This window comes from Oryzias latipes, chromosome 20 (genome assembly GCF_053564925.1).
Source record: "Oryzias latipes strain Hd-rR chromosome 20, Olatipes_Hd-rR_3.1".
In the NCBI taxonomy this organism is placed as follows: domain Eukaryota; kingdom Metazoa; phylum Chordata; class Actinopteri; order Beloniformes; family Adrianichthyidae; genus Oryzias; species Oryzias latipes.
Genome location: NC_136256.1, coordinates 26842090 through 26855060, shown reverse-complemented (window position 1 = coordinate 26855060; position 12971 = coordinate 26842090). Strand labels below are relative to the sequence as shown.

The 12971-nt window shown below is 38.9% G+C and overlaps 1 protein-coding gene across 1 annotated transcript; it reads right to left on the bottom strand.

Annotated features, from left to right (window-relative positions):
• Positions 1 to 2451: 2451 nt before the first annotated feature.
• Positions 2452 to 11337, bottom strand: LOC101168658 (ADP-ribosyl cyclase/cyclic ADP-ribose hydrolase 1). Its single transcript, XM_023950226.2, has 8 exons — positions 11083 to 11337; positions 7984 to 8110; positions 7776 to 7911; positions 5665 to 5747; positions 3857 to 3930; positions 2987 to 3073; positions 2824 to 2907; positions 2452 to 2750 (listed from the first exon to the last, which is right to left on the bottom strand). The coding sequence occupies exons 1-8, from the start codon at positions 11259 to 11261 to the stop codon at positions 2693 to 2695; spliced, it is 828 nt and encodes a 275-aa protein (XP_023805994.1). The 5' UTR covers positions 11262 to 11337; the 3' UTR covers positions 2452 to 2692.
• Positions 11338 to 12971: the final 1634 nt, after the last annotated feature.

Here is a 12971-nt window from a genome sequence, read left to right as displayed (position 1 = left end):
GCACTGATGCCCAAAAGTCATTTTCACCGGGCACTAAGTGCACAGAAATTTTGGTAATTTTTGAGTTTGTGGCAGTCAGGGGCGACATTTTCTCCCACAGGTTCATTCAGAAAGAAGAATTTGGAAAACAATACGGCCCTGCAGTCCAAACCTGATGCAGGACGCAAAAAAGTTCCCCTTCATTTTACAGAATTGACTGTTTCTGACGTTGACATTTTTTTTCCACTTATTTGTTGCACCTCTTTTTTCAAAAGTATCAAACGCCTTTAAGGAATCCAGTTTTGTCATTTTTTAACAAGACTTATCCTATAATATAATTATATTATAATGTTCCTGGAAGATCCACATTGAAGCTAGTCAACACAACACTCTGAATACCAGAAACACAAACTCCAACTTCTTCACTTATTACAGGAGATCCATCATCCTGCAGATTTGAACATTTTATGACCTTCAGTGGATCATTTCCTTCTGTCTTTAAAAGAAGAAAGAAGAAGGAAATGAAAAGTGTTTCGTATTTATGGGAAATACTTGACTGGGCTTGATCCTGCTACTAACTTTTCTCCAAAGTTAGTTGTCTCTACAGGAAGACTTGTTGTATGCTTAGTAATTTAAAACACCAACCTAACCTTTAACTTTTTTTTTTTTTACATTCGTGTCTAGTCCTTTTGTTTGGCTTTTTCTTTTTAAGTGGATTGAACGTTCCTCAGTACTTCCTCACGACACAATATCAACTTTGCCTAAACTGTGTTTTAAGCCGTAAAGCATGTAAGTTATCGCAACACTTTTTTGAAATGTTTATATTTAGTAAACTAATTAACATGGATGATTTTACATCAACATGAGCTTTAACTCTGGTTCATTTTAATGGGTCAAATGTTACAAACAAAAGTTTATTTTCCAATCCCAGTGAGAGCGTGTTTTGAAGTGCTGGTGACCGTTGCAGTCATAAAAAGTTACTTTAAACTCTTGCTGGCTCATGTGTAGATTTATTTAAAAAAATTTTTTTATAAAATTCTTCAGACAAAAAAACCCCTCGATTGAAGAATTTGGATCAAATCAAAAATAGACCCCCGGCTACAGGATTCTCTGCAATTAATAAAGGTAAGGACAACATGTTAAAAGTTTTGCTCCTTCACAAGTTGGAAGATAACAAAAAACAAAAAATCCTGTGAATCCAACAAAGGCTGCAAATGATAAAATAAAATGTGCTGATCAACTTTCTTAAAAAAAAAGCCTTCTGCTGCCTGAAAGCTGTTGTGACAGCTTAGTCATTACAGACAGTTTAAAAAGTTGACATACATTTACATATTTTTTTCACTATAAATTTGTCTTAAATGAGCGACCTTGGTCACCTTTCAGGGAGACTACTCTAGCAGTGTTATGCGGTTCCTCCCCTAGGGCGGTTCAGCGTCCTATTTAAGTCCAGGTGTGCTGTTGTTCCTTCTCTTCCTTTACTGCAAGCGCTGCGTTCGTCTCCCCACCCTGCCCGGCTTCCACCTGTGAGCTCTGTTAGGGGTAGTTATTACCCAAACGTTTTATGAAAATCTTGTCTCATGGAATTGTACGGAGCCTTATGTCAAACGAAAAGAATGTGAAAATAACCTGACAGTCATTTATCAGCACACAATTAAAATACTCTAGAATTTTGGAATTATCAGTAAATGTGACAGAGGAACCATAGAATGTTTTTCCATGTTTTTGCTTCTGCGCTTCAAATGTTTTGATCCTTCCTAACACGTAAAATCTTATTATTTCATACATTGCAGACATTTGAGCAGGTTGAATCTGTTTGAACTTCTCTTTGCACCAAGTTTTCTCAAAATCTGCAGTTGAGAATTGTTTTCGTTTCTTTAAGAGCTAGAATCTTAAAAAAAAAGAAAGGAAATTATTACCAAAATGAGCACAAATCTTTTTGCTTCATACTTAAAAATAGAAAAAACAAAACTTGAACTGCTTGATAAGACATCTAAATGCATTTCTTTTTACATTATATTTATTAAAATAAATTTGAAAAAGTTTAAAAAAGTGAATTTAAGGAAACATCTTAAAAAGTCTAAAAAAATAATATTTTTTAAATAGATTTTTGATGAGGAACAACTAAAATTGAGATACCATCCTTATTGTTTGACTGATTTGATGATAAGTTTTCTGTGAGATTTAGGTATATAAGTTTACCTAAAACCAGCAAACCAATCTGTTTAGGAAATGATCCTGCAGTGGATGAAACCTTAAACTGAAACTGCAACAGGCAATAATGAAAGAAAAGACTAATAAGTATTGACACAATATTATAAATAATCAATATGATGACCATGTCAGTCTTTGAACCTCTCAAATTGACACTTTTGAAACTGTCAGTAAGAAATGCAAAATAATTTTATTTAACCAAATAAAGGAACAACTCATGGTTCTTTAAGGAACCACAGACATGACGCAAAAAAGCAGAAATTCAAAGAAAAACTTTTATTAATATCATTTTAATCTGTCAGGAGCCAGATAATGAACAACAATAGTGAAACATAAAAAAACCATGAATATAAAATGAACATTTTAAGGTTCCCTTTCATTTTTTTTCTTTTACAAGACAGAAAGTTTAAAATCAAATGCCCACAAGTAAAAACATTGAGGTTAAAAATTGTGCTTTAGAAAAAGGAGGAGGAGTCTGTTTCTATCTTCTGGTCCAAAATCCTCACCAGCATGCTCCACAGGCGATCTCTGGGTCTGAGCTGCACTTGTCGATCTGGTCTCTGCATGAGAAACAGAGGATGAGAGGACAGAACCGCACCGGAGACGACCTCCTTCAACACTCAGGGACCTCACCGGGTCACTTCTTTGCAGCCGTAACCGATTCCAGCATCCAGAACGTTCTGCAGGTTCTTCAAAGATCCGTTGGTGCAGTTTGTCCTGAAACACGAGCGACAGAGAACCTCACATGAAGTCTTCAGTGAATCTAAAACACACGCGTGTTCCTGTCAAGCCTTACACGGCGTTTTTCTCCACGACCAAAACAACGTTCAAGCGTCTCACTTTGGGGGAACGCAACCTTTTCACCTCGATGCTCGCAAAAATACTGCAAAACAAAAATGATTAACTTCAACCTTATTTCTAAACAAACCCTTTAATCCTTAAAAGAAAATGCAAAAAATAACCTCAAACAGTTCTTTAAATTTGAAAGGGATTACCTTGGTAATAAATTTGCTTTATTAAACAAACATGTTTTTAATCTTCAGTTGGTTGTGTGCTGCATAGAAACTAAGAAGTAAAAGAGGAACAGATGATGTTCTTGGTTTATTTCAAGATATTCTGTGGTTTTCTGTGCTATTTTTCAGTCAATAGTTCTTTAAATACTGAAACATAAAAAGCTCAAACGTAATAAAAAGGCTACTTGAGTCTTTTTCTTTAAAGCAAGTATTCATCAGAGATAAAAAAGTATTGAGTACAACCATCCAGAAACTATTTGCTTTCTGCTGCTTCATTGTTTTACCCCCCCCCCCCCCTTTCTATAATAACCCTCCTATCCCCCCCCCCCCCTTTCTATAATCACCCTCCTATCCCCCCCCCCCATCCTCTCTAACGTCCCTCTCTCTTCTTCCCTCCTTTCCTTTTCCGTCCGGTCCAACACAAAAGAATTTCAAATCTGATTAAAATGAATAAAATTTGGCCTCAATTACAAAAGGGGTTTATTCAGACATACCTCTGGTTTGTCAGAAGATTAATAACCCCTGTTGTAAAAGTAAAATATGTCCAACACAAGAGGCCCTCAGCTCTCATCTGTCTGCTCAGCTGTTGGACAGGACAAGTTAAAAAAAGAAAAGAAAGAAAAAAAAGAGATCCAAAAGGAAACGGAGTGAACCTGTTAGGATCGAACGGCGTCTGGATAGATCCGCTCAGCATCACCGAGACGTCGCCACAGGCAGTATCTGCAAACTGCAAGCACAATCAATCAGTCAATTAATCAATCAACCAACCAACCAACGAATCAACCAACCAACCAACCAATATTCAATCAATCAATCAATCAATCCGTTTATCAAGCAATCAATCAATCAATCAACCCATCATGAATCAATCAATAAATCAATCAACCAACAAACCAATACATAAAGCAACCATTCAATCAATCAACCAACCAACCAACGAATCAACAAACCAACAAATATTCAATCAATCAATCAATCAATCAATCAATCAATCAATCAATCAATCAATCAATCAATCAATCAATCAATCAATCAATCCGTTCATCAAGCAATCAATCAACTAACCCATCATGAATCAATCAATAAATCAATCAACCAACAAACCAATACATAAAGCAACCATTCAATCAATCAATCAATCAATCAATCAATCAACATGACATTAAAACATAGCTTAAATTTAAAGAATTCATAAAACACAACGGACTAAAAGCAACATTAATCAAAAGGAACAGAAGTTGGTAGGAATAACTGGACACAATAGTTTAAGAAGAAACTGTAAACATTTACAGACAGAAAGGATAAAAATGTGCAAATGATAAATAATAAAAGTCACACAAAAAAAGTAAAAAAAAAAGTAAAAAGTTACCTCAATGATTTGTGATAAGCTAAGTTAAAAAGACAAGCTATTAATGAATGTTTAAATACCAATAGAAAACATTAAAAAAATCATAAGATATTGACAAACTTAAATAAATCACTTTAGTAGTTTTTCAGTATTCGTGACACTTTATTTTCAAAGTTTGCATCTTTTAATAGGAAAATCAGCATGTAGGAAGAAAGTGAGGAACTTTAGGAGCCAGAAAAGGTTTAAAATGTTTGTTTTTTTATAAGTCAGGAGAAAGGATTCTGGGGGGTTTGGAACAGAATCTGCATTGACCCATAAATGTTTCATCATAAATGTGTTCTTTTGGTTCTGGATCTATGTGGACGACAACAAGTCATTTATGATTCATGCTAATACTTTAATTTAAAAGAAAAAAAAAGCTGGTTCATTATTTTATTAGAATTTTACATATATTGTTAATTATTTTGCAGCTGTTTGATCTTAATTTGTGTGGGAGGGGCAGAAAGCAAAATTAAATGGCTGGTAAAATGGCCACAAAAAAAATAAATTCAAAATAGTAATTTAACAAAAATATCAGATTCAGTTAAAATATGCTTGTGAGAAAAGCTTGTGCTGCCATCTAGTGGTAATTTGTGATAATTAAAAAAAACTATTTTTCAAAATATATTTGGATTTGGATATTTGTATTTATTTTGTTTCGATAAATTGTTTCTGTGGATGAAAGAAATTTCCAAAAAGTTACAAAGTTCTGCTTTATGGCTGAAGCAGAAGGTTCCTGAAGAAGCCACTAAATAATGATAAAAACTGATTTATCTTATTTATTTTTCTGATTCATTAATTACCTTTAGCATGTATTTTTAAATCTAGGTGGTTTATTCTTTATTTTAGGAGGATTTTTTCTTAAGGTTTAGGAGAATGTGTTGAGATGTAGTTTCCCTCTAAACCAGAGATGGGGCCTCTTGGACAGTGTGGGCTGCAGCTCAGGAGAATGCAGAGCAACGTGGCTCCAAGGACACGGAACAAAGCCTCATTGATGAAGAACCAGGCAGTGCATCCTTATTTTGTTTTCTCCTCTTCATCGCAACTGGGAAGAAAAGTCCATTTTTTACTCACAGCAGCTGAAGCACGTTTCCAATAAGAGCGCACGGTGTTGTTGTCGCAGGCCGAGTATCCCGGGCAGCCGGAGGTAAAAGTTTCTGTTGCAGTAAAAAAACACAAAAAAAAACCGCCATTAGGATTCAGGCCGAGCTTCTGCGCATAAGGAGAAACAGCCTCCTGTGATCACACTGCATGAAAGAACACAATCCAGAGGTAACCCACAAGTTATGGAGCTACTTTAAGGCTACGTTCACACTGCAGGGCTTAATGCTCAATTCGGATTTTTTGAAAAAATCCGAATTTTTTGCAAGACCGTTCACATTTCCAAGTAAATCCGAACTTTTGTGGTCTCCAGTGTGACCGTGAGACGACCCAAAACTGACCCGCATGCGCAGAAGAGTACTCAACGGTGAACGACGTCACTCGTTGTTTGCGGAGCCAACGTGAACAATGGATGTCAACAACAGTGTTGTCAACAGTGGAGCTCTTTTTGTAATATTAAATTTATTTTCACGAAGGAGCAGCACAATTACAAACTTCTCATTTTAAGAAGAGAATGGAGTCGGGATCGTCTGTACCCACTGTAGTAGAATGAGGATGTGTATGTGTTTGGGCCGCGCGCGCCGTACAGACAGGAGACGAGCGCGTGCAGCGGTGGAGAATGAGGGGGGGGGGGGGGGGCAGTGTGCGCGCATTCCTGTTGTGTGTTACGGAGGAAGGAGAACGGTAATAGAAGAAGGGTTTCCCCCAGAATAAATGCTATTGATTCTTTATTAACCCGCTCTGGAGAATCCTGGAGAATCTAAGGCTACGTTCACACTGCAGGCTGAAACGACCCAATTCCGATTTTTTTGCCCCTATGCGACCCAATTCCGATCTTTTCATGACAGTCTAAACGACACAGATCCGATCTTTTCAATTGCGACCCAGGCCACTTGGGTATGCAGTCCTGATTTCCGAAACGTATCCGATCTTTTCAATTGCGCCGTCTGACCGGCCAGGCGGCTTGATTCCGAACCATACGTCATCGACACGCAACAAACGTCATCATTTTGCATTGAAGTAGGCGGGAACGAGAACATAAACAACAACCATGGCGGACGATGCTGCTGAGACCAGTCAGTGGAAGGGAAGGGAGGTCACTGATTGGATTAATATTTGGGGTGACAGCTCTGTTCAGGCCAAACTCCAGGGCTCTTATTGCAACTGGGCGGTTTTTGAAAAAATTTCCAGCTAAATGGCCGAGCGTGGTGTTGAACATTTCCCGCGATGACTTTGTTTTCTTTCTCCCCTTTCCGACCGTGATCAGAAGCGATGGGGACCAAAGGGGGACCCTCCTCCTCCTGGATACGTTTCGGAATCAGGACGGCATACCCAAGTGGCCTGGGTATGCCGGGCAAAAAAATCGGAATTGGGTTGTTTCAGCCTGCAGTGTGAACGTAGCCTTAGACATTTGAACCTTAAACTAAATTGAACAAACGCTAAACAGACGTTAAAAAGTAGGAATGTCTTCATCCGGATCATAAATCAGTAGTTTCAGGCTTTATGGAAGTTGGATCCCAATCAGTGATCAGATTTGCGTTTTAATCTCGTTATTTAGATCAGCTTTGTCAACCGGGTCTCCGAGCAGAAGAGCAGCTTCAGGATGGCGTGTGAGCTCCAAGAGCGGTTTTTGAAAGCAGAAATGCCGCTTGGAGCATTCCTGTGAAACCGTGCAGACAATCATGTGAATCTTTAAAAGTGAAACAAGTCCAAGGAATATGGGACATTTCTGCACGAGAGCTTTGAAAAATTATTGGATTAAAAAGGACAAAAAAAGTCTGAGTCAGATTGGGATGACTGTTTGCAGAGCTTTACACCCATAACTGTGTGAAAGATGCTCCTGTTGTTTATTATAAAGTATTTTTATGCTTTGGTAAAAGATAATCTGCTCTCAGGAGGGATTTTTTCTGCGTTTTACTCTTTGTTCTGCAGTTGATTTGATAAATTTCCCGAAAGTTTGGCTGAACTAGTCGTCAAATGTGACTTTTACAAACTGGTTCATCTGGTTTTTTGTGAAACACGTTTCCATTGAAAAGACCATTTATAACATTTAATAAAAGAGACTGGAACAGTTCAGTTCTCACCGTCGCTGCCCTGCTTCCCGCACCAGGTCAGGTCGTTCAGGATGGCCCCCAACGGCGTGTCCTCCAAGGTCACAAGGCAGTCTCGTTTCTGGGAAAAGGAGTGGGCCACCTCCTTCGTTTTGCTCCAGAGCAGCCCCTAATCCCCAAACAGAGAGATTTGACGCCTCGCTGTGAAACATATTCAGACAAACGCAGTGTGGCTGCTTACTCTGTTGCATTGAGATTTGAAGGACACGGCCTCGATGAAAGGGTCATAGGCGTCCGTGGTAACGGTGCAGGGGTCTCGGTTGATATAGGCTCGCTGAAATGCATCCCACACATTCTGGCAGTTTAAACTGCAAAAAAAAAAAAAAAAAAACAGCCTTTAAGGTCAGTCAGTTGTCACTTTTGTGGATGTTATTTCTAAAGTTAGGTTCACACTGAGCACGTGTGCATTAACCACGGATTCCTGAGTGTACATTTAGGATATGATGTTCACACTGGACTAGCAGGGAGAGAATCTTCTTCTTTTGCTGCTGTTTGTCGTCAGGGCCTTCAAGGCCTTCTCTGAAGGCCTAAAAAATATCTGAATCGCTTGTTAATTATATTTTGTCCATGCACACTCATTAAATTATTCCAACCGGTCTGTCCATTCCCTTTTGTTGTGTTTATGATGGTTATGCTGCTTCCAGACAGACGTGTTTTCACATTGGAGCATTTAACCAATCGCAATTCAGCTATCCTGTCAGGGTCAGAGCTATAGAGGCCTTCACTATCCGTTCAGCAGGTTCCTCTTATGCAAAATCAATCTTAGTCATTCATTTCTTTCAACCAATCAGATTTTGAGTTGGTGCAGGGCCTTCTAGCAGGCTTATGCAATGTCACCATATTCAGACCTTCTGATTGGACAGAAGTTTCAGGAAGTCTCATGCAGCCTTGTCCAGTTTGACACAGAGCTGTAGAGCACTTTTGATCCATCTCGGTTAAAAACAAAGCTGACTGTAATGTACTTCATGGAGGATTCAGAAGGAAAATCTCCCACTGGTCTCCTTGACTTCCTTCATCAGAAAAACTTGAGTGAATCATGAAGCAGACGTACAGATTTGTGTGTTTGCCGCCGACCGTCCCCGCGTCCACTGCGTCTGTCGAGCAGACATTTTCGGCTCTAAAGCGAATTCAAACCTACACAGAAACACCCACTCCCATCATCTTTTGATCTATCGCCAAAGCGTTCCCAGTGATCTTGTCATTATGCTGTTTTTAGCCAAAAAAACCTATGTCCTTTTCAATTCAAATAAATATGCTTTTATTTATAGTCGCTCTTCAGCATCTTTCCACTAACAATATCTACGAACAGTTTCAATCTGGTTTCCGCCCACTCCTCCTAGTATAGAAACAGCTCTTTTAAAAATTACAAACGACCTCCTCTTAGCTTCTGACTTCGGTTCACTGTCCATTCTCATTCTTCTTGATGTAAGTGCTGCTTTTGACACCATTTCCCACAATATTCTTGTTCACAGACTTCAAACTACTGCCATTTGTCACACCCCCTCTGTCCTGGTTTTCCTCATATCTATCAGATCATAGTCAATTTTTCTAGATCACATCTCACAGGTCAAACACCTTCCCACTCTTTGCTGGTATTCTCCAGGGTTCTTTCCTAGGTCCCCTTCTCTTCATCATTTACATCCTCCCTTTTGGTTCTCTCTTCCACAAACACACCATCCATTACCAGATGACACCCAGCTCTTCATTTCTACTTAACCCTCCTCATCACTTCCTCCTTCGTCCCTTACCCTCTGTCTGCAAGAAATCCATTCATGGTTCTCTTCCTATTTTCTCCAACTCAACAGTTCCAAAACTGAAGTCCTCCTTGTAGGAACTTCATCTACTATTTCCAAATCCAATAGCTTCTCCATCTCTATCAACAACTTCTCTGTCCTTCTCTCCCCTCAGGTCAAGAGTCTGGGTGTCATCCTCGACAGCTCACTTTCTTTCCAATCCCATATTAATAACATCACCCGTTCTGCTCCGCCCTTCTCTCACTCCTCACACAACTGTGTATTACTGGTTCATAGTCTTGTTACTTTTTCGAATCGATTACTGTAATTCCCTCCTGTTTGGTTTGCCCAATAAATCTCTCAAGAAACTGCAGCTCCCCCCAAAATTCTGCAGCCCGCATCATCACCAGGACCCCCTTATCCCACCACATCACACCAGTGCAGTACAGTACAGTACAGTACAATACAGTACAGTACAGTACAGTACAATACAGTACAGTACAGTACAGTACAGTGCAGTAATGCGTTTTGCATCGTTGCCAAAAAGTTGGATTTAGGTTTCATGTGACCAGAGCACCTTCTTCCACATGTTTGGTGTGTCTCAGGTGGCTTGTGGGTAACTTTAAACAACACTTTTTATGGATATCTTAAAGAAATGGCTCTCTTCTTGCCACTCTTCCAAAAAGGCCAGATTTGTGCAGTATACAACTGATTCTTGTCCTATGGACAGACTCTCCCACCTAATCTGTAGATCTCTTCAGTTCATCCGCAGTGATAACGGGCCTCTTGGCCACATCTCTGATCAGTATTTTCCTTGTTTGAGCTGAAAGTTTAGATGGATGGCCGGGTCTTTGTAGATCTACAGTGGTCTGACACTCCTTCCATTTCAATATTACCGCTTGCACAGTGCTCCTTGGGATGTTTAAAGCTCAGTACATTTTTTTGTATCCAAATCCAGCTTCATGATGCTCTCTGCGCTTTAGACGGACATCTGAGACTCTGCCTTAACAAACGAGCTAAGAAGGCCAGCTCTGTCCTGGGCTGCACACTGCAGAACATCCAGGAGGTGGCGGCCAGGAGGATGTTGGCTAAGGCTTACATCCATCATGGATAACCCCTCCCACCTCCTGCACCAAACTGTAGAGGCTCTGACCAGCTCCTTTAGCAGAAGCCTGTTACACCCACAGTGCAAGAAGAAGCTACAGCAGGTCATTCAGTTTGTAAAAAGCTGTACTACAGTGACACACTATGGACCTCCACAGTGTTGTTCATTTGTTGCTGTTTTGGTGTGTTTTTATTTTTATTTAACTTGATTGTCATGTAATTTAAAGCTGTTCGTCTGTTCTTTTATATTGTTGCACTGTTTGAATGACACTTTACTGCTGCAGACAAACGGATTTCCCCATCGTGGGAATCAATAAAGTCTTAACTAATCAATATGTGTGGATTATAAACTAGATCTCACAGACTACACTGTCAATGATTGAACAGATTTATTTAAATGGATTCAAACCCAAACTGACTGCACAGAAGCTTGCAACACTTACTCGTTGAACTTTTGGCATCTTTTCAGGAAAGTGTCTTTTATTCCTCCAGAAGTTCTGCCGTGGGTCAGTCCCAGACCCAGTCCCAATCCCAGAGCCAGAACAACGACCATTAGCACCACCACAACCACAACCACGACCAGGCGCCTCCTGCGCCGCCTCTTCTGCGTCGGTTGTTCCATCAAAACGCAGCGCGCGCGCAGCCAGCTGTCGCCTTCCTTCACGAGAGCAGACGCTCGCGCTGTATATGAAGGGCAGTGCGCGCGCCCGGAGCCGCGTGATCAGGTAGCGTGGACACGTCACGGATCAACTTAAACCCCTTTTTTTTTTTTTTTTTTTTTTTAGATTAACTAAGATATTTATTTTATCAAAGAAAGTAATTACATCAGTCGACGTTAGAAATCTTTAAAAACCCCTTGCGACACTGAAAGTAAAAAACGAACAAAATGTACATTTGTACAAATACAATTTTCATCTATTTATGCACATTTTTACTCGCAGATATCGAACCAAACATGAATAAACAACACAATTTTAATAAACAGAGACATCTGATAAAATCAACCTGTTTTAAAAATATAGAATTTGAATTTTCCATCTATATTAAAATTAAAATAATATTTTCTTTAGTCATTTATACTAAAACTGCTGTAAGAGACAAACAGAAATTCAAATAGAGATTTTAGCAGGTGGTTCTATTTTGTCTAATATTGGACTAAAAACAGCTTCTCTAACTAAATAATGATTATTATTAGCATTATGGGTCAGTGTAGAGCCAGTTGAAGGCACATCGTTTTAGGTTTTATCTCCCCTGTAGGCTCAGTTTTATAATGTTGACATGGAAAGGAAAAACCAAAATAGGTTTATAGTAGCAGTTTTTTTAACCTTTGGAGTTATTATCACTCCCTTATATTGTTCTGTTTTAAAGCTCAAAGTTTATAATCCCAGAGAAAAAGTTTTATCTTTGATATTTGCAATAAAGCTGAAATGTAGGTCAGATTGGTTATTTTTTCTAGCTAAGTTTTATTTGATCTGATTTTAAAATTTATTTTCTTTATTAATGTTAAGATTTATGATAGTATATCTGACATGTATGTTCAGGTTGACAATGAAACGATTTCATGATAAGTTTTGCACCATCAGTAGCTGGGATAGGCTCCAGCAACCCTGTGAGCCCCAAAGGAAAACAGCGGGTTTGGAAAAATGCTTCATGGTAAAATGTGTTTATTTTCATGTCATTCTGTTGGCCACATTAAAGCTCCTGTTTTAACAGATGTGTTTGTTTTCAAAGAGGCTTTATTTTCTGACAAAAGGTGAGAATAGATCAGTTTTGAGGTGTGTTATCTCTATTTTCTGTTATAACGTTTGCAGAATAACTGTAATAATCAACTTAATGAACAGTTTCTAGATTTTTTTGAAGGCCAGTTAAACTTAGTCTCAAAATCCACTTCAATCATCCTTTGATCTATTTTCAAATCATTCTCAGTGGTCTTTTAAGTTGTGATCATGCTGTTTTTTTAATCCAAAATAAAAAAAAACTGTCATTTTCTAGGACATAGTTTCTGCAGAGCAGCAGGAGTGTCGTATTTAATTTTTAAACTGCTGCATTGTTCATTTTAGAAAGTTTTTTTTTTAAACAAAACATTTATTAAAATGACACCAAAACATTGCAGCATCAGCTCACCAGAGGGATCAATCCATCAGTGTTGGCAACAAGCACTGATTGAAATTTGAGAGAATTCCAAACGTCTCATTCAAACCTATTGGTCATCCAACATCCGTTGCCTTTGCACGACGACAGAGGATGCTCACAAACATTCAAACGCTTGTTGCTTGAGGCATCAGGTTCAAGAAGTGAAACCATGGCTTGCTGACGGCCCAACTTCAGTTGA

Coding starts and splice junctions, on each gene's coding strand:
- LOC101168658 (XM_023950226.2), bottom strand. CDS start 11,261: ATGGAACAACCGACGCAGAAGAGGCGGCGCAGGAGGCGCCTGGTCGTG. Junction 8,111..11,082: donor AGATGCCAAAAGTTCAACGA/GTAAGTGTTGCA, acceptor TTTTTTTTGCAG/TTTAAACTGCCAGAATGTGT. Junction 2,751..2,823: donor GGCTGCAAAGAAGTGACCCG/GTGAGGTCCCTG, acceptor TTTCTCATGCAG/AGACCAGATCGACAAGTGCA.